Source organism: Ictidomys tridecemlineatus, chromosome X, assembly GCF_052094955.1.
Source record: "Ictidomys tridecemlineatus isolate mIctTri1 chromosome X, mIctTri1.hap1, whole genome shotgun sequence".
Taxonomy (NCBI): domain Eukaryota; kingdom Metazoa; phylum Chordata; class Mammalia; order Rodentia; family Sciuridae; genus Ictidomys; species Ictidomys tridecemlineatus.
The window spans coordinates 67849630-67871921 of record NC_135493.1 but is presented as its reverse complement, the minus strand read 5'-3'; the positions used below and the strand labels follow the sequence as shown (position 1 = coordinate 67871921).

General features: G+C 37.6%; 1 protein-coding gene across 9 annotated transcripts in view; it reads left to right on the top strand.

The window, feature by feature from the left end:
* The window catches only part of Arhgef9 (Cdc42 guanine nucleotide exchange factor 9), a 142678-nt gene that overhangs the window by 89287 nt on the left and 31099 nt on the right, over nucleotides 1–22292 (top strand). For 8 of the 9 annotated variants that reach the window (XM_013362823.4, XM_013362821.4, XM_078034618.1 and 5 more), the window contains 3 exons: nucleotides 9652–9884; nucleotides 13403–13532; nucleotides 21392–21523. In XM_013362823.4, coding sequence (XP_013218277.1) covers nucleotides 9652–9884; nucleotides 13403–13532; nucleotides 21392–21523 — 495 coding nt within the window. The remainder of the gene's footprint in view (nucleotides 1–9651; nucleotides 9885–13402; nucleotides 13533–21391; nucleotides 21524–22292) is intronic. The other variant, XM_040282442.2, reaches the window with a different exon arrangement.

Below are 22292 nucleotides of genomic sequence, written 5' to 3'. Positions count from 1 at the left end.
TAAAAGTTATCTTTGCCAGGCATGGTGGTACATACTTGTATGCCCAGCTATTGGGGAGGCTGAGGCAGAAGGACCACAAGATCAAAGCCAGTCTGCACAACTTAGTGAGATCCTGTCTCAAAATCAAAATAAGTAAATCAGAAATTTAAAGGGATAGACATGTAGCTCAGTGCTAGAGCTCTCCTGGGTTCAAGCCCCAGTACTGGAAACTAAAAGCATTTTCTTATCTTCCCTTTGCAGTCAATCTGTGCTTCCACCCCTGACCCTGGTAAACAATGCTCTGCTTTTTCTTATCATAATTTTTTCTTTGTAGACTGTCATATAAATTAAATCATATAGTTGGATATTTTGTGTATAGCATTTTTCACTTAATATAATGTCTCTAATACATATGCCTTATATATGCCTGTTGTTGCATGTGTCAATAGTTGTGTCTTATAACTATTCACATGTTAATGGACATATGGGTTCCCAGTTTTGAGCTGTTTTGAATAAAGTTGAAATGACTATTTCAGTACAAGATTTTTATGAGAACCTACATCGCTGATTTTGGGGAGGTAATTGCCTAGGGTTAGAATTGTTGGGTTGTATGGTAGGTGTTTCCTTAACTTTTATAAGATAATGACAGTTTTCCAAATGACAGTTTTGGAAAATTTGTATATTACTGCTAATATGAGTTTCAGTTGCTCTACATAGTTATCAACACATGATATCATCAGTAATGTTTCTTTTAGCCATTTTAATAGATGTTTTAATTTGTATCTTCTAATGAATAATGATGCTGAACATTTTTATGTGTTTATTTGCCATCTGTATAAAATTTTCAGTTAAGTATATGTTTATGTCTTTTGCCCATTTTTAAATAGGTTATTTTCTCATTGCTTAGTTTGGAGAGATCTTCATGTATTCTTTTTATAAGTCCTTTGAGAGATATGTTTTTTGCAAAATTTTATCCAAGTTTGTGATATAGCCTTCCATTTTTTCTTTCTTATTTTATTTGCAGTACGGAGGACTGAACCCTGAAACATTTTTAGCATTGAATCATGTCTCCAACCCTTTGTATTTATTTTGTTTATTTTGGGACACAATCTAAGTTGCCTAAGTTGGCTTCAAACTTGAATTCTCCTGCCTCAGCCTCCCCAGTCACTGAGATTATAGGCATGCATCACTGTACAAGACTTAGCTTTTCATTTTCTCAACAGTGTCTTTGAAAACCATAGGCTTTTAATTTTGTGGAAATCTAATTATTCATTTTTCTTTCTATACCCTGGAAAGCACACATTATCTCTTCTCTTTTTTGGCAATATTCATTCTAAAAAATGTGACGTGATATTTCATTGTGGTTTTGATTGGCCTTTTCCTGATGATGTTGAATTCTTTTCATGTACCTGTACTGACACTTGAACCCAGGGGTGTTTAAGCACTAAGTGACATCCCTAGCCCTTTTATATTTTATTTTGAGACAGGGTCTCACTAAGTTGCTTAGGTGCTCACTAAGTTGCTGAGGCTGGCTTTGTACTTGTGATCCTCCTATTTCAGCCTCCCAATATGCTGGGATTACAGGTCTCACCATAACACCCAGCTTCTTTTATACCTTCTTCTGAGAAAAAAGATTCAAATTCATTGCCAATATTTTTTAAATTTTTTTTTGTTGTAGTTGGACATAATATCTTTATTTTATTTATTTTTTTTATGTGGTGCTGAGGATCAAACCCAGTGCCTTGCACATGCTAAACAAGTACTCTACCATTGAGCCACAAACTTAGCCCTCCATTGCCAATATTTAATCAGGGTTTATTTTTTTATTTTTAATTTTTTGCTATTGAGTTATGTGAGTTCCTTATATATTTTGGATATTGAACTCTCCCATCAGATATATATTTGCAAATATTTTTTGCTAATATGTAGGCTACCTATCCATTTTGTTGTTTCCTTTGTTTTATGGAAGATTTTTAGCTTGATATAGTCCCACTTGTTTGTTTTTGCTTCTGTTACTTGTGCTTTTGTTTGTCATATCAAAAAATTAATAATGTAAAGGAGCTTATACTCTATATTCTAGCAGTTTTATGGTTTTAGACCTTGTATTTAGTTCTCTTATATACAGTTTGATTTGATTTTTGTGTATGGTATAAGATAAGGTCTAATTTCATTCTTTTGCATGTGGATATCCAGTTTCTTGAACATTTATTGAAGACATTAGCCTTTTTCTCCATTGTGTCTTTTTGATACCATTGTCAAAATTAGTTTACTGTTTGCTTCAGTTTGTTTGTGAGCCTTCCATTATGTTCCATTGGTCTAGGTATCTGGTTTTATGCCAGTGTCATACTGTTTTGATTTGTATAGTTTTATAATATACTTTGAAATCAAGGGATGTGATGTCTCCAAATTTGTTTTTCTTTTTTAAAAATTCTAATTAGTTATACATGATAGCAGAATGCATTTTGGTTCATTGTACACAAATGGAGCACAACTTTTTATTTCTCTGGTAGTATACAATGTAGAGTTGCACCATTTGTCTAGTGATACATGTACCTAGGTTAATGATGTCTATCTCATTCCACCAACTTTCTTACCCCCCCATGTACCCCACTCCTCTCCCTCCCATTTGCCCAAAATTCCTCCATTCTTCCCATGCTCAATTTTGTTTTTCCTTCTCAGGTTTGCTTTTGGGTCTTATTGTGGTTCCATATGAATTTTACCATTGTGTCTATTTCCATGAAATAGGCATAATATTCCAGGAAATTTTTGTTTCGAAATTTTATAGCAAAATGATGTTGAACTTTTCAGTTTTTTAAACTCCTATTGAGATGATCATTTTTTAAATCATTCTTTCTATTAATGTGATGTATCATATGAATTGATTGAATATGTTAAACCAAACTGTTAAACCAAACTGATCACAGATATAAATCCCACTTAGTCATGATGTAAAATCTTTTTGATAAGTTATTAAATCTGGTTTGTTAGCATTCTGTTGGGATTTTTTTTGCATTCATATTCATTAGTGATACTTGCCTGTGTTCTATTCTTATGTTTCTTTTTCTATGTTTGGTGTCAGGGTAATGCTAGAGTTACAAGATGAGTTTGGAAATATTCTTTCTATTTCTAATTTTCTTGGAAAGTATAAGGGGGATTAATGTTAATTAATTGAATGAATTGTAGAATTCTGCCTTGAAGCCATCTGGTCCTGGGAACATCTTTTGTTTTGGTACTGGGGATTGAACCCAGGGGTGCTTTACCACTAAACTATGTCCCCAGCCCTTTTTATTTTGAGACAGGGTTTCACTAAGTTATTGAGGCTGGCCTCTAACTTGTAATCCTCCTACCTCAGACTACCAAGTCACTGGGTTTACAGGCATACACCACTATACCCAGCCCTGGGCTCCTCTTCACTGGGAAATTTTTAATTACTATTCAATGCCTGTCTTGGTGTTCAGTTAAGGCTTTATGTTTCTTCTTGAGACAATCATGGTAGATTCTACATTCCTAGGAATTCATCCATTTCTTTTTTCTTTCAAATTTTTCTAGTTGTAGATGGACAAAATATCTTTATTTATTTTTATGTGGTGCCAAGGATCAAACCAAGTGCCTCAAACGTGTGAGGCAGGCACTCTACCACAGAGCTGCAGCCCCAGCCCCTGATCCATTTCCTTTAGGATAGCTAACTTGTTGTCATACACTTATTCATAGTGATACCTTCTGATCCTTTTTATTTTTAAGTCATTTTTGTAATGTTTCCACTTTCATTTCTGATTTTATTTCTGTGTTTTCTTTTTTTCTTTTTTTTTTTTTTTTAGTTAGTTTAGCTAAAGGCTTTCTGGTTTTCCCCAAAAATTAAAGTTTAGAGTTTTTCTATTATTACTTTGATTTATATCTGCTCTGATCTTTATTATTTCCTTCTTGCTACTAATATTGGTTTTAGTTTGTTCATTTACTAGTACCTTGATATGTAATGTTAGGTTGTTTCCTTTACATCTTTTTTCTATTTAATATAGGCATTTGTTGCTATAAATTTACATTTTAGAACTCTGTGTGTGGGGGGGCTGCGCATGTGATGCTGGGAACTGAACCTGGGGACTCAGATATACTAGGCAAGTGCTCTGCTCCTGAGCTCTACTACAGCCCCTAAAACTGCTTTTGCTCCATATTGTGCTTCCATTTCCATTTTTCTCAAGGTATTTTAAAATTTTCCTTTTCTTCTTTGACCCATTCGTTATTCAATAGCACATTGTTTAATTTTCATGTGTCTTAGTCCATTTTATATTGCAATTGCAGAGTACTACAGACAGGTTAATGTGTTTAAAAATTAATTTATTTCTTACATTTCTGGTAGCTAGGAAATCCAAAAGCATGCTATTGACCTCAGGTGAGGGCCTTCTTTCATTATAACTTGATGAAAGAATAAGTGAATATATACAAAAGAAAAACTGAACTAAACTCATCCTTTTATTAGGAGCCCACTCCCAAAATAACTAACCAACTCCTGCTATAATAGCATTGAGATTTTAGTTATTGTGGAGCCCCCTCATGACCTAATCAACTATTAAAAACCTTACCTCTTAATACTCTTACAGGGACAAATTTCATGAGATTGGGTTATACAGTCAAATCATAGCATTTTGCCTCCCAAAACTTGTATCCTTATGTACAAAACTTTCTTCTTTGTCAATAGTTTCAAAATTTTAATACATCCTAGCATCAAATCTAAAGTCCAAAGTCTAGAGTATCATCTAATTTAGATATGAGTGAAATTCAAGGCTTAATTTATTGTGAGGCAAATTCATTCCAGCTGTGAACCAGTAAAGTTAAAGCAATTTATTTACTTCCAAAATAGTGGACCAGGCATAAGACAGACATTCCCACTTGAAAAAGTCAAAATGGGAAACAAGATAAATATAATATCCCAAATGAATAATTAAAAAAAAAGAACAGAGCTAACAATATTAAGTCTTAAGACTCAAGAATAGCATTCTACTTCCTGTGCTGTCTTGAGGACACACTGGGAAGTTGTACCCACCAAAATCAGGGAGCTCCACTTCTATGGGATTGCCCAATGCTTCAATTCACTCAGAAGTCTCAGGCTTGCATTTCTCCAAGTCTCGCATTGTACACTGGTAGTTCTATAGTTCTGGGAATGGGAGGTAACCCCACTTCCGTGACTCCATGAGTCATTGCCCTAGTGAGAGTTCTCTTCTTTGGTACTACCCATGTGACAAGTATCTGCTCGAGACTCAAGGAAGTGCTCAATATCCTTTGAAATCTAGGTAAGGGAAACTATATCCTTATAGCTCTTGAATTCTGCAAATCTATAGGCTTAATATCACAAGGACACCTCCAATATTTGTTGCTTAGAACTTCTGGAGCAGCACGTGCAATGAGCCCAAATCATTCTCTAATCAGGAATCCACTTCTCCTATTAAGTAAGTCACTCTTGTTACAACAGCATTAATCTGTTCTTGAGGGTAAAGCCCTCATGACATAATCACCTCTTAAAAAGGCTACAATTGCAGTTAAATTGCCATGTGAATTTTGGAGGAGACATCCATAAACCATAGGACCATGCATTTAAGAATCTTCCAGAAATATGGTGATAGCAAGTCCTCAAGACTTGCTTCTATGTGATATGCTTTTCTTTTGCTGCTTTTAGAATTCTCTACCTTTGATTTTTGACAGTTTATTTATAATTTGTCTTGGTGAACTCTTCTTCAGGCTGAATTTGACTAGAGATCTCCAAACTTCCTGCACCTAAATGTTTACATTTTCCCCCAGGTTTGGGGACTTTTCACATTATTTATTTAAATAACATTTCTTTCTCTTTCTGTGTCTTCTTCATTTGGGATGCCTGAATTCTACAGATGTTTCCTTTCTTTTTAAAAAGTATTTATTTCTTAGTTATAGGTGGACACAATGTCTTTATTTTTATTTTATATGGTGCTGAGGATCTACCCAGTGCCTTATGCATGCCAGGCGAGCACTCTACCTCTGAGCCACAACCCCAGCCCAATGTTTGCTTTCTTGATGTCACATTAGATCCTCTACACTTTCCCCTCTCCTTTATTTCATATTTATTTTTCTACTATGGGTGATTTCAAATGATTTGTATTGATTTCACTTATTCTTTTATCTTATTTTTATTTTTTCTTCTTCTTTTTTTTTCTTTTTTAACATCTCTAATTCTTTGCGGTCAGTTGTATTTCTTTGGTGGTGTTGTATTTCCATGATTCTTCCAGATCTTTGTAGTTTTGTGAAAGTGACTGCAAATTTTAAGAAATATTCACCTCCTCTAGATTTTATAGACTAGTGTAGATAAGGAAAGACCTTCCTCTGCTATGGATAATGAGGGTATGCATACTGGGGTACAGTGTGGCAACAAATGTTGTGTCTTAAAGTACCTTTTCTAGGAGTATGCAGTGATTCCATATCTGGGAAGAAAGATGTCTTGTTGGGTTAGGCAGCTGAGATCTGGTATGTTAGCAACTGCAAAAGATGTAGAAGGTCAACAGTGCTGTGAAAATTGTTGAAGTCTTAATATACCTATATGTTCAGAGACTGGATGAATACCAAAGCTAGAAATGTGTACACCTATATTGAAGAGGCCAGTTTATGCACATATATGTTGGGCAGAGGCCAGCTATGGACTTATAGAGGGTGACAAGGTCTAGAGCCATTGGCAATGAGTGGTGCCAACAGTGGCCACAAGCTTGAAGGGCCATGAATCTTTCTCAGTTGCAGAGCCCTCTTCAGGCTAATGACAAGGTTCAAACCATCTGTTTATAAATGGACAGCTACACATCTGAGCTGGAGTTGTCCATGTGTCCAAAATTGCTTGGACCAGCTATTGGTATAAGCATGGTAATGAGAGCAGTCTCTGAGGTACAAGGCTACCTGCTTATCTATGTATAACTGTGGTGGCCAGGGTTGGCATCTGACTATATGAGTAAGCCTTGGTTGTACATGGTAGTGAGGATGTAGACTGTGGTGGAGGACTATGGAACTGTTGTGGACACATGCATGGTAGTTGCCCTGGGTCACGGAGCAAGAGCTCCCAAGGAGACAGTAGCTATGATGGCTATAGGGAAAAGGGCTGGTGGCTTAGGCACTTAGAGAAGGCTGGGTATCTGGGACAGAGTGAATATGGTAGGGGCAAGCTCAAGTAACTCCAGACCCAGAGGAGAGAAAGAGCTTGTGGGTCAGGGACCTAGAATTTATGAAGACTGTAGGACTGGGGCACCTATTGTAATAGCAATTTGGTAACACCAAGTAGCCTCAGGGAGCAGGGAGAGAGAGAGCATGAATTATGTAACTGTAGATTGTTAAGGCAAAAATAAATCAAAACCCAACAATATGGGAGGCTAAGACAAGAGAATCACAAGTTTGAGTTCAGCCTCAGCAACTTTGTGAGGTTCTCAGTAACATAGAAAGATCCTGCCTCAAAAATAAAAACTAAAGGGCTGGGATGTGACTTAGTGATTAAGCACCCCGAGTTTAATCCCTGCCACACATAAAAAAAAAATAACAAAAAACAAACAAACAAACAAAACCTCCGGCACCCTCAGTGACAGGTTGTAGTGGGTCTGTTGTTGCTAAGTTAGTAGTTAGTTTTCTCAGCATTGATAACTGCTAGGGTCCTTTGCAGAACAAACTACTATGGCCTGTGACATTGAATATTGAGTAGTACTTGGTAGTGGAAGTTCTAGGTGGTACCCAACAGCCATGAGGGCTGTTGAAGTCCTCAGCAGAGAGATGCTGGATTCTTTTGCTAAACAGGTCACTGGGGCGTCACAGTGATTCCCAGTGCCTGGCTGATACTGATGCCCATTCTTCTTCCTTGTTCTTTACTGTCTCCAGACATCTCAGCCATCCCATCCTCTAGAAACCTGGGTGGTGTGAAACTAAAGTTGGTCATTTGAGCAATGTTCTAAAAAGCTGAGGAATCTGATTGTATATGCTGCTCTCCTTTTCCCCACAAGGGGGCATATGAGCCAAAGAAGTGCTTTCTCTGACCTGAGCAGAATTTGGGGGATGTAAATGAGACAGGAAAAATGAAACTGTTATTCCAACCCTTTTTGTGTAGTTATTCTTAGGTTTTTTTCTTCAGCTATATTTCTGTGGCTTCTTAAGTGGACTCCTACTCTCTTTCTGAAATATTTTTGTTCATGAATGGACAGCTGCCAAAGTTTTGGAATCTGACATGTCTTACTGTGACACCTTGCTGATGTTCTCTACTGAAAATTTAATTTTTTTAAGTATTTAATGCTTTTTGATACTATTATGAATGGTATTTTTTGAGGTTCAACTTTATGTTGTTTTTGCCATATAGAAAAACAGTTGATTTTTGTACATTGGCTTTGTATCCTGACACATTACTGATGTTGATACTGGTTGGTATTATTGACACTCAGAGAAAAAGGCTAAGCTACACTGCTTTTTGTTCCACCAATATTTGGAGTCAATTTGGTAGGCAAATGGGTTTAATTCAAGCTGACTTTGAAGGAAGATATAATATCCTTTTTGTTTTGAAATTTCCATCATTGGGAGACTCTAATGAGAGGAGTTTCTAAGAGAGAAGAGGTGGCAAAACTAGGCAGGAAATATACATACATAGGTTCAATTAGGAGCTTTGTTTCTGAACTTAGGAGAAAACATTCAATATTTCACCCTTGAGAATGATGTTAACTTTTTGGAGGAGACAGATCCTTTGTATTTATGGCATATTATTCTTTTTGTATACTGTTTTTTTGTTTTGTTTTGTTTTTTTGTTTTGTTTTGAAAAGTACATGTGTAATAACTTCATCTTGATTTTTTTGTCTATTTTCTATTGCTTCTTTTTCTATCATGTTTTGTTCATGTTTTATATTCTTATGTATCAGGTGATTTTTTATTTAGTATTTAGCAACATATGAGAAAAATAAGGGTTTTTTAGGCTTTGAAATTAATTAAATTTTATAGAAATGTTGAAAAAATAAAAACAATACAAAAGATATCCATATACTATTTACCCCCAGGTTCACTATTGTTAACATTTCACCTTTTTGTTTTGTTTCATCATTTGAGTATGCTCTCCCTATTTCTCAACTGTTCTCTTTTCTCTATATGCATATAATACTTACATAGGTACACATACTCATACATTTTTTCCTCAGCACTCATCTTACACTCATCGTGGCCTAAATACTTCATGATATGTTTCTGAAGGTATATTTTATGAAGGTAATTTGAAGCTCTGGATAATGATTTCTTCAGAGAGATTTTATTATAATTTTCAGTTTTTCTAGCTGCTCTCAGTGGCAAGGTGTATTGAAACACCTTAGTTTGTCATTGACAAAAGTAGAATCTCTGATCTCTTTTTATGACCAAATATCATATATACTTGCCAAGCTCTCTTTTATTATTGTTAGAATCAGTCTCCTCTCATTACCTTTCTTTTTTCTACTTATTTTCTACTTATTCTATATTGAGTTTTACAGTTTGTTTCTCTAATTGTTAAATAATTTCTTTTCAGATGTTTATGATTAAATTATGGATCAATTTAAGCATAATTGACATTATTTTAACATTCCTACATAAGAACATGGTCTTCCTTTCTATTATTTCAAGACTTGCTTTGGAATGCTGAGTAGCCTTTCTCTTTCATTTTTTTTCTGGCAATAGCAAGATGGATTCTGGATATACTCTGAATATTGCAACAACCATCTGGACGCCTGCATGGAGCTCTCCAAGCTGATGAAGGATAGTCGCTACCAGCACTTCTTTGAGGCCTGTCGCCTCTTGCAGCAGATGATTGACATTGCTATTGATGGTTTCCTTTTGACTCCAGTGCAAAAGATCTGCAAGTATCCCTTACAGTTGGCTGAGCTCCTCAAGTATACTGCTCAAGACCACAGGTAAGATAGGAGTGAGTTTATTTTACATGTTGATCCTTATTGAAGATGTATATCATTTTTACCTTTTCTGAGCTTCTGTTACCTTATCTGCAAAACAGCATGATACATGCTTGCTTACCTCACAAGGCTGCTTTGTGTGAAGTGAAGGAATATTTTTGAGAGTTGCTTGTGAAGTTGTAAATTGGTTCACACACACAAACTGCATGCACATTATTATTGTACAATGCATGCCCTACTCTCAAGCAGCAAAGATTTAAGCTTTTCCTTAGTCCTGAGCTTGGCTTCATGAATCAACCCTGATGCAATAAATGTTCAACTATATAATTCACTCTTGTTAAAAGACTCAAATGTCCTGGTGATAGTCTGGACAACTTGTACTAACTCTGAACTTCTGCATGGTCTTCTTTAGTGTTTTTACCTTACTGTGTCCCAACCCAGTTGTGTATTTTCAATAAAGCCAGAGTATGGCTATTGGAAAACAGACTGAGGCTTCCCCTGAATTTTCTTTTCCTATTTTTAAAATATTAAAAAATAAATAAGTACCAAGAATATAAATGATACCACTCACCTCCTACCATTAAGGTGCATGCTGCAGGTAATCTCTCAACAGTAGGTATGACCTACAATGAACATTCCCACTCTTTCATAGGTCTTACCTCAGACTTTGACCCCTACCTTATTTCTAACTTTATTTTAATTAATTTTGAATCCCTGATCTTAGACTTGTTCAGCTCTATTCCTTGGATTGAGTACTCTGAGAAGAAAGAAGGGCTTTGCCCAATTTCTCATAGCTTTCACCATGACTCTTATTAGGCCCACTTTCTATTTCCATTTGGCTCCATTGCCTGGCACATTTAGTGCTGATTTACAAATTCAAATGCATAAGGCCATGGGTGTGGACCAGTTGGTTTGGTTTAAGTTAGCTTCTAGGTCAATCCTCATGTTCATTTTCAAATTGATGTTGTTTCTTTAGTAAAGTATAAGTAATATGCTTCTGTGGTTCTGGAGCACTAGGCAAATTTCATATTTTAACACAAATGTAATAATACTTGACTTCCCTCTTGTATGAGTAACAGGGTCAATGATTGATCTGCCTTCCTTGACCTGTTTGCTGTGAGGGAGGCAAGCGAAATAGGACTTTATTAAGGAGGACTCTACTCTCTTCTCCCTGAGGCAATGATATTAGCTGCTTATTAGACCTGAAATTTGGAGATGACTACTAGGTCACACTTGAACAGACTTAGTACAGCCCATCACCAGAACTGAGTTCCAAGCTTTCTGAGGATCTATTTGCACTTGTGGGGGTGGTGCTAGGGATTGAACCCAGGGATTCATTCATACTAAGCAAGTGCGCTACTACTGAGCTACATTCCCAGCTGAGATGTTTTCTTGAGGGCAAATAAGGACATTGAAGAACCCCCTGATAAAATTAAAAGATATTTCAATATTAATTTAAAATAAGAATATATATCCTACCTAGATTAGGAAAGCTATCCCTTGTAGTCAGATTTCCTTGTTATACAGCTGGAAAGGCTGAGACCCAGAAAGGGAAAATGACAGAGTGCAAGTCTATATTGAAATAAGGACATAAAATATAAGTAATAGTCTCAACATCTAGCTTTTAAAAGCATTATCTAGGTAAATTTTGTGCACAGAGAGATTTGTGAGCCATCAAAGAGTGATTCTTATATGTTTTTGTATGACAGTTTTTAAATTGCCCTATATCTTGAGTATCTGTTGAATGGACATTGTCAAGAGCTCTAAAAATCTTACTTGTGGAATAATAATATTCACTAGTTAAATTATATATTCCATAATTGATCTTAAGAATTCCTTCCAGAAAGGCAGTTTTTCAGCATAGTTAAAAACTATATGAACCCCAAATTTTTGTAGAGTTTGGTGGGAGATGGTAAGATAGCTAGCTGCTCAGGAACGGGTTGAGGAAGATATATGTTCTAGACAGCTTGTCACAATCTCAAGATGAGTCATTAGTGAGAGCCACTAGAAAAACAGTTAATACCTAACATTCATTATTGCTCAGAATTAAAACAATTTTTCCAATAAGTTTCTTGTGACAGAATAAATTGGTTAGGTGGTGTAACCTATAACTGGAGGTGATAGAGTACAGTAGTTTTTGAGGTCCATGGATCTGGAAGTTACATAGGGTACAAATTAGTCATGGATACCAACTAAGGGGATATGCTCTATAACTTTTGCCCTGGCAGTTAGAACTCCCTTCCCTGTGCCTGTGTTTGGTCTACGACATTCTTCAAAGTATTCAGAAAGAAAAAGGCAGTAATGGTACCTCTTCATTTTCCCCTTCTATTTTCTAATTGGTGCTATGAAAGTGAGCAGGTTAATGAGCACAAGGCATTTTCAGCTTTTCTAAGGAAAGGCATTAAGACTGAACTATAACACATGCCTTGCCTTCTCAGTTTATTGTAGCTCCATCCAATGGCTGACATCTTACTTTCATTTTGCCTTTCACAGGAGCCATTCAATTGGAAATCAGATCAGAGAAAAACAGAGAAAACTGGGCAGAATGATTCAAACCTCAATACATGGATTATCCAAAGTCCTAGGAAGCTGGGCCAAGTGTTAAAATTCTGGGTTTAGGGGAAGACATCCCATGGGATATCTCTAATAGAGAAATGTATGACTTGTAATAATACTGATAACACTTTTTATGGGCCAAGAGTAAAACAATTTACATGGATGATTGTATTTAATTTATTAACCCCATCAATAAATTCTACCACGATTCTTCACATTTTATATAAAAGAAAATTGAATTAAGGGGGGAGTGAGTGAGACTTGCCAAATAAGTGGAGTTTGAGCTCATAGACTTTGGTTTCAAATTCTGTATTTTTAAAAACTGTGTGCAGGAAGAAAAGTGACTTTGGACAGAGGCTTCCCTAGAAATAATGGGAGAGATGATTATGTTGTCTGGACTATGTCATGTGAAAATCTCCCTTCTTAGACTTTGGTTGGTTGTATCAAATACAACACAACAATAGTGGTGTAAAAACAGAGAGGGACTCTATTTCTCATGCAAAAGAAACCATAAGTTAGGAGGCCCATGGCTGGCATAGTGGCTTCATGGTCATCAGTGACTCAGGCTCCTTTCAGCTTTCAGTTATTGTACCCCTGGGGTATTGGCCTTGTCATCATGATCCTGCATATGAGTACAGCTTCAGCCATCTATTCATATTTTAAACATCAGGATGTAGGAAGCACTAAAGAAGGATGTGCTCTGTTCCCTAAAGGAGATACCTCAAAAGTCCTGCCCAACATGATAATTTGTATAATCACTGGACAGAACTTAGTCATATAGTCATCCCTGCTGAGAAAAAAAGATAGGAAGTGTAGTCTTTTATTCTATGTCTCATGGGTTCCCATCTGAAAATCAATACTGTTACTAAGGAGAAAGAGTATAGAGTAGATGTTAAGATTGGCATCTAGAACATTGGTTCTCTGGCATATTGGTTCATCCAACTTGCATTCTTGTTTCTTCACAGTGATTACAGATATGTGGCAGCTGCTTTGGCTGTCATGAGAAATGTGACTCAGCAAATCAACGAACGCAAGCGACGTTTGGAGAATATTGACAAGATTGCCCAGTGGCAGGCCTCTGTCCTAGACTGGGAGGTAGGATTCTTACCAATAGGGGTGTTGGGGATTCCAGGGAGCTTGCTGAAAGCTCAACTAAGCCAAGGGGGGGAACAAAGAGAAATTAGATTTTAGGAGCAACCGGAAGGATTTAGATTAGGCCCAAAGCAAAGCTTCCTGCTAATGAGAGGTATTAGGTAATTAATAGCTTTCTAAGAAGATTAGTGAAATCTTTGTGACAATAATTCATTAAGAAAAGAAAGGGGATGAGGATGTAGCTCAGTGGCAGAGTGCTTGCATTGCATGTGTGAGGCACTGGATTCGATCCTCGGCACCACATAAAAATAAAAAATTAAAATAAAAGCATTCTGTCCATACACAACTAAAAAAAAATTAAAAAGAAAAGAAAGGTTTATCTCTTTGAGTATTGTTTGGAAACAACAATTGAGTTAAGTCAGTAGCCCTTCAAACATTTTTCAAGTCCTAGATTTATGACCATGGGATGCACACTTGGATAAGTAGTAGTATGTACTAATATACTCCTAGTCACCGAATATGTGTGTTATGGTTTGAATGGTAAATGTTCCCTAAAGGCTCATGTATTGAATACTTGGCCCCAGTGTTGGCAGCAGGGTTCACAATTTTTTTTTTTTTTGCTTTCTCTCAAACACACATTCTCTCTGTGTCTCTGTGTACTTCTGGCCACCATGAGGTGTGCAGCTTTGCTCTGCCATGTAATTACGCCATGATGTTCTGCTTCACCACAGGCTCATAGTAGTGGAGCCAGTGGAGCCTGTATAGAAACCTCTGAAACTGTGAGACAAAATAAACCTTTCTTCTGTATCTTGATTTTTTCAAGTATTTTCTCACAGTGATAGAAAACTAACTAACACAATGGGGTTGGTTCTCTTGTTCTTAACCATTTGGGACAGCAACATACTTCTTTTCTTGTTGGTGAGATCATTTTGTCCTGACACAGTCACTAGGTCTGTCCAAGGCTAGACATGCTATAGGGAGAGGGTGGAAATATTATGCCTTGTGGTCACAGTGTAGAAGTAGAGGCAACTCCATTGCAACTCTATTGGCCTATTCCAAGTGGACTGTCATCAGCCTTATACATAGATACTTAACCAAGTTCTAGACCAAAAAAAAAATCATCTTTCTTTTTTGCAATACCTCTGTTCCTCCTCAATGTAGATGTTGGAAAAGGCCACAATTCTGATCAGCTTACACATTTTGGGGTCCTATTTGAAGGATAGTTTCCTCATAAAAGAATATTATAGCAGTGACTCTTTGAAATTTACAGAAAGAAATGAATTCACATAATGGGACCCTCTTGCTTGTAAGATTAAGCCAGTACTGACAAAGATTTACTCAGAAGTTGTGGATTCTCCTTCCCTTGTATCTTTTTGCTTTGGCCAGTTTCCTGATTCAAGGTAGAGGTCAGGGCCAAATGCCTTCTAGCAAGCCCATGAACTCTGAGGCATTCTGAAATTGTGGCTACTTAGAAGGCCTTTGTCTCTTACCATGGCAGGGTTCTATGTAAGAGAAGGTGTCCAGGAGCAGTTGTCTTTCTATTCCTGGAACATCTTTCCAAATCTCTATTCCTAAAAGACTTTTTAATTCCTCCATGTGCTCTGTGCCTCTAATACCTGGATCATAGGCCATGGGGGACAAATAACAGTTTCAAATCCCTTGGCCTACAGCAGGAGCTTCATTAGCACCCAACTCTGTAGTCCTGAGCTGTGATTTAAAGGCTCAACATCTCAGAAGACATTTCATTTATGTTTCTCTAGGGAAGGGGTACAAAAAGTAATTTTAATTGTTCCTTTGTTAGTACAATAGATTGATTCTGTAATCTCATCTAAACCTGTACAACACTGCACCTTCCTGCTTGATGAAGCCTTTACTCATATAAATTGGTGTCTTATTTCTTCTGGTCTGCTATAACAATATCATAGACTAGGTGGCTTGTAAACAACATAGATTTATTTCTCACAGTTTTAGAAGCCTTCAGAAGACCTCACCTTCAAAGAATGTAGATAAAAGATTAGATTTTAATAAAAAATTGGGGGGGGCATAAACATTGAGTCTGTAATGACTTGGAAGGAGAAAAAATGCTCTTCTCAGACTCTGTAGTCACTGAAGAAATTGTTAGCTCTATGGGTGTTGCTGTCTAGGAAGCTTTTCCTCTAGTGAGGGCTGATTGGTACATTTCAGAGGCCAGAGCTTTGAAGGTATCTGTCATGTTTGCTGAATCTGGTCTTAAAGACTACAGAATTTCAAGAGTTCCCGGGCTCTTAGAGCACTCCCCAACAGCCCTGACCATTATAGTGTGTGCATAAATACTCATTTATACTCACATTCATCCTTATTTACCTTCCCATACCTTGTCATGATAGTGAGGAACTGAGAAGCAGAGAGAGACTTATTACTGACCAAGGTCACACAAGTCAGTCACAAAAGTGGAACTTGAATCTAGTCTTCTGATTCCCTTTGTCGTTTTATTTTCATTACTAAACCACAAATTTCTCTAACCTTCTGCCTCCTGCAGCCCAGTTGCTGTCCTTTGTAATGTTATAGCAACTTGTTTTTTCAATAGAATCTATGTTTAAACAAGAGAGTAAGTCTACCTTGGAGAGAGGAGGATCCAAATACCTGTACAACTAAAGATGGATGAGTACAGAAGAGTCTTTCCCTGAAAGCAATAGAACATGGACATTCAAAGGATTGCTGCCTCTTGGGATAGGTGACAGAACCTCTCTGGTTCTCTGATATAGGTTATTTGTGTATTCCATTTGCCCAAGAAATTGAAAAGGCAGATAGAGAAAGAGAGAACAAGAGAGAGAGAGAGGGGAGACAGAAAAAGAAAAGCTCTTGCCATATTGCTATGGGCTGATATGGACAAGCCTTACAAACCAAAAAGAAGCAATGCTTTGCTATCTCTGCCATCCCCTTGCCTCCCAGATGTTTGAACAAATAGAGTGTCTGTCAAAATCATCCAAATAGTAATTTTAGCTTCATTTGTTAAATGAAAAGCAGGAGTCATAAGAGAAACCTTTAGAGTTTAATCTCCCTTTAAGAGGAAATGGGAGGAGTGGTGAAATGTAGGCAGTTGATGCTTGCTCAATAAATCACAGCATCTGGCTGGAGAGCAGGAAGTCTTGTATTATTTCAAGACCTGTTTTTTCCCTCATATTTCTCCATGAACATTTTGAGTCTCTTTACCCAACTCCAGTTATCATCCCTGACTCTTGTCATCTTGAAGTACCCTTCCCTTTGCCGCATCCTCAGGACTTCTTAAAAATAAATAGATAAGTCAACTTGTTACCCATCTCTCTAAGTAATAATATAATAGAGCAGTTTCTGTGAGCAGCAGGTAGAAATACCTGTTCTCAGGAATTACAGTTTCTGGAAAATTTCTATTTATAATTTCTCTGATGCTGAGGTTTAGTTGAACTGTCACTTTGGTACCTTTCAGATTCATTAAATCCTCTTGAAACGAAGGGAAAAGGAACATATCCCTGACAGTTTCTTTTAAATCTTTTTCCTCTGTATAATTTTAGCAGGAGCCCATGTTCACAGCCCATGTTCAGGAGTTTAATTTTATGTGGTTATAATATCCGTCTTATGGTACCCATCCCCTTCCATCCTGGTTGTATAATACCCAAGGTCCTTTCCAGTTTACTACTGGATGATTGAATCCAAAGAAGTTGGAGGAAATACAAAATCCCAATGTAATATAGGCAGCAAAATCATTTATTTAAAAGCTTCTAGAACCAGAAAATCAAATGAGGGACTGGATGGATTGTTTATTTCTCTGCCCTTCTGTCAGTAGGCAGTGTTGAAGACAAAGTGGATCAAAAAGGATGGTGTTTACCTTGCCTTATTTCTCTGGATCTTCTCAGACCACAAACACGTATCAGTCAGCCTGTAATTAGAGTGGAATAAAGTTGAGCAAAATGGGATGAATTATAATTCATTAGAAAAAGGTAAAGTTTCTTCTCTGAGACTTTGGCTTCAGAACAGGAAGGCAAATGAACTGGTAAGAAAGCTCTGTGTAGTTTTTGATAGCCACTATTTATTTAATATTCCTTGGTTCATTTATTAAATAGATATTTATTGAGTACCTAATCTGTGTCAGGTCTCATTCTGGATTCTGCAGATATGTCAATGAATGGGACAAAATTCCCACCCTTATTGAATTTATATTCCAGTAGGGAAGAAAGGAAAGAAACAAGCATATACTATGTTGTCAGGGAGTGATAAGGGCTATGAAGAAAATTAAAGTAGGCTAACAGGCTAGAGTAATGGGGTAGTACCTGAGCAGATGACTTTTGAGAAAAGATCTGAAGAAGATTAAAGAGCATATCATTCTTGGAACACAGAATTTCAGGCAGATGGAAGAAAAAAATACAAAGGCCATGAAATATGGAAATATGTGCTCAAGGAATGCCAAGGACTAGACCAGTTTGGCCATAGTGGCATAAGAATGGGAGAGAGTAGGGGTAGATGAGGGTATAAAAGTAATGAGAGGTAAGATTGTGTCTTTATAGGACTTTGGCTTTCACTTTGGTTGGGAGCTACTAGATGGTTTTGAGCAAATATGTGATTATTAACATCTCTTTACCAGTCCCTGTGTACTAGTCATTGAGGATGTTTTAGTCAGCTTTATTTGCCATTGTAACCAAAAGACCTGAGAAAAATTTTAGAGAAGGAAAAGTCTATTTGAGGCTCACAGTTTCAGAGGTCTCAGTTGTTAGATAGCTGGCTCCATTGCTTTGGCCACAAGGTGTGGCAGAACATCAAGGCAGAAGAATGTGGTGGAGGAAAATGGCTCAGAACATGGTCACCAGGATTCAGAGAGCTCCACTGACTTACAACAAAGTAAATACTGCAAAGGCATGTACCCCCAATGACCCACCTCCTCCAGCCATACCCTACCTAACCTAGAGTTGCCTCTCAGTTATTCCCTATTAGGTGATTAATGTACTGATTAGGTTAAACTCTCATAACCCAATCATTTCCCCTGTAAACTTTCTTGCATTTTTCTCAAACATGAGCTGTTGGGGCACACCTCATATCTAAACCATAACAGAGGATATTGGAATCAATGCTATATGCCCTTGGTCATCTAATGGGGGGAAGATACATTCATAGCAAAGAGAACAGCATGGGCAAAATCCTGAAGGAATGGAACAGAAGGCCCAGGGGATTGGGAAGTGGGAAGGTATTGCAGTTTTGGGAGCAAGACAAACAGATACATACTTGGTGCTGGTTGGGCAGAAGAGACAAGAATTAGAGCTGTGAACAATGAGAGGGCCCTTTTCATCACAATAAAGTTTGATGTGTTCTAGCAGCCATGTGGAGTGGAACAAACAGTAGATATAATTATTTGTTCCACTTTAAATGAGGAAAGAGATTGAAAGAGATACATTCTAAGGGCACAGAGTTGAGTTGATAGCAGCACTAGACCCAGAGCTCAGCTCTTTTGAGATTCTTGCCTCAGAAATCTTCAATTGAAGCTGGTTGTTCCACTGGGGTAGGTGTCATCATTCTAATGCAGTATGGTGAATAAGAACATGGGCTTTAGAGGGAGTCTGGCCTGAGTTCTTCCCCTTTGGGAAAGTTACTTCCAATTTCTCTGATCTTGCTTTTGGGGAATAAAATAGTACAAACCTTATCAGATTATAGTGTTAGTAGGAAACAAGTTACATATAGTACCCAGGGCATGCAGCCATGGGATAATAAATATCATTTGTGTAGATCTTACAGTATGTGTACCTTCCTAGGCACTTTGTTATATATTAATTTAAATAGTTATCACAATAGGGTTGATAATGTTTTTATCCTTATTAAGTATGAGGTAACTGAGGCACAATTAGGATATTTAGATTGCTTTAGCTCACTCAGCTCGGTGAGTATATAAGGTTTTTTTTTCAATTTTTTTTTCTTGGAATTATATGGGGCAAGTACTTAAAATAAAATTGGACTGCCCGTTGCTGGTGCAGTGGGTAGACCAGATAATTCTGACTATTCCCTCTGGTCTGATCATCCTCACTTGAGCAATTAATACCTTAAGGCATCTTTGCTATATTTTTCTATTATTGGCGCCTTCGATAGCTTTCTTTCAAGGTGGGGCATGGTAGACAGGTACTACTATTAACTTCCCATACCTCCAACAGGAAAGCCAACACTATTTCCCAACTTGGAGGAAAGTATTTCATTCCCTCAAGTAGGATTGTTTACCTAGATCTTAGATAATCCTGAAGCTGAGCCTAGAGTTGAAACAGTATTTCTGAGCTTCTTTTAAATTCTATTATTAGAAAATAATTCCACTGAGTTCCCTTTTTTCCCATCACTTAAATTAGAGCAAATGGTATACTCATGAACACCATTTCCAGATGTCCCCCACTATGGCGTACCATCCTGCCTGGGCTATTTGCCTCTGATTATTTATGGGCAGATGAAGGGACTTATATTTCTAATCATTCCTTGAAGCTTTTGCATATAAGGCTTGACATCTTAGTGTTGGAGTATTAGGTCTGGGGCTATAAAGATAATCCTTTTCAGTTTAGAAAACTGAAAGCCAGGGAGAAGACCTTCCAGTGACATTTTGGCCTAGAGACAATATAGGATAGAAAGTGAGTACAATCTCTGGAACCATAGAAATTAGAGTTGAGTTGTAGATCTGTAGCAAAGTAGCTGGGTGATCTTGGCCTAATGCTTAAACTCTCTGTACTATCATATTGGAGTAAAAATATCCACCCCATGGACAATTATATGGTAGACTGGAATATCTAGCATATAGGAACTCAGAAAATATTAATTCTTCTACTTCATGGGCTACTGCTCTTATTTCACATCTTCACATAGACCTTAAAAACTCTTATCTCTGTGATCTTGACTTTGGTTTGGTTTTCCTTGTATTCTATGATTTCTGAGCCCACCTACCTTAATCTCCCCTGCTGAGATGTAAACTCCTTGAAAACGGGGACCACATCTGGCTTGGCATCTACAGACATCCCATCATACTTCTGCCCTAGCAGACTTGCCTTAAAGAAGGGGGCCTTGCTGGGTATGGTGATGCATACCTGTAATGTCAGTGAGTTGGGAAGCTGAGGCAGGAGAATCACAAGTTTGAAGACAGCCTAGACTCTCTCTCAAAATTTAAAAAAAAAAAAAGGATTAAAGGACTGGGAATATGGCTCAGCGATAAAGTGCTCCTGGGTTCAGTCCCCAGTCCAAAAAAGAAGGGGAGCCTTTGGAAACATTATTGAATTCAATTAGGGAGGAGTCAAGTGTCTTAGTACTTTTTTTTCAAATCTGATTCTATGTAGCAGAGGAGTTAAAGGTTCCCTGGATAATAAACCAAGGAAGAATGTGGTAGTGAAGTTTCTTTTTTTAATCAGTGAATTTTAATGAACTAAGAGGAGAAAGAAAAAAAAAACAATTATAAGAGGGGGAGTGAATTATTCTCTTTTTCTCTGTTTATCATCTTTTTTCTTGCCCTTCCCTGTTCCCTTCTACTTGTCTGGGAAGCATAAAAAGTTCTACCACTTGCTCAATTTTAGATACTGAGAGAATAGAGCAGGGATTGAGAAACTGGAGCATAAAAGGATTCTTAAGGAAGACAGATGGATAACAAAGAATGAGAGAACATGAGTAAGAGAGTACATAGAAAGGCTGTATCAATCCTGGGTAGTAAGGCCCGTAGCCTCAAAGTGAAAAAGAATATGGTTGTAAAGCTTTTCGAGGACTCCAAGGAGTCCCTTTCTCCCTCCTTTTCCACCAGGCCCTCTCTGGCTTCCTCTTATCCTAGCTTTGGGTGATTCCAGGTAAGAAATGGGACCATCCCTCCTACCTGGCTGCCTCTCACCATCACATGTCCTTCCTAGGGCGAGGATATCCTAGACAGGAGCTCGGAGCTGATCTACACTGGGGAGATGGCCTGGATCTACCAGCCCTATGGCCGCAACCAGCAGCGGGTCTTCTTCCTGTTTGACCACCAGATGGTTCTTTGCAAGAAGGTAACCCCACCTTTTCTTCCCTGAGGGAGATGGACACCTCATGAGGCACCATCCCCTTCCTTTTCCTCATACCCAGGCTGCCAGTGAAGTGGTCAGCAACTGCTAGGAGAAAAACAGGCTGGAGTTTGGCAGCAATTCCATATAAGGAGCACTGGTGTGGCATGAATATCATAGGCAATGAACAATTTTGTCTTGGTATCTATTTTTCACCTTTGCTCTCATGACTTGAATGGTACTTCTTTCTCATTCCCTTATACCCAGATCTGATAACCAGCAAGTTTAAATCAGTTGTGAAAAATATCATAATAGTTTCATCCCAATTGGTAAACAATAGCTTCTTCAGTACCTTCCCCCATTTACAATCTGATGTCTCTGGCCAACTGGCCCCTCTCTTCTATAGAAACCAACAAAGGGCCTACTACTTTTGCCCAAGCAGGTAGGTACCTCTGTGATACAAGATTTCTCCCTGTTTCCTGCATTGGTTCATTGGTTCCTCACAACTCCCAACCATCTCTCCTATATTACCCTTTCCCTGTAATACATTTGAGGAGAAATTTGTACTTCTCAGTTACCCCCTTGATAACTGAATGTTGGTTTCTTAGCCTTTTATTCTTGATGAAAAAGGACAGTATACATTCTTATCCTGAATCCTTCTGAGGGATCCTGATGGAATACTGTTCCCCCTACCTTCTTCCTCAGGATACAAAGTTCAGACTACTTTTCTCTCTAGTGACTGGCTAGGAAGAATTTGGGAGCAGGGAAAGTAAAA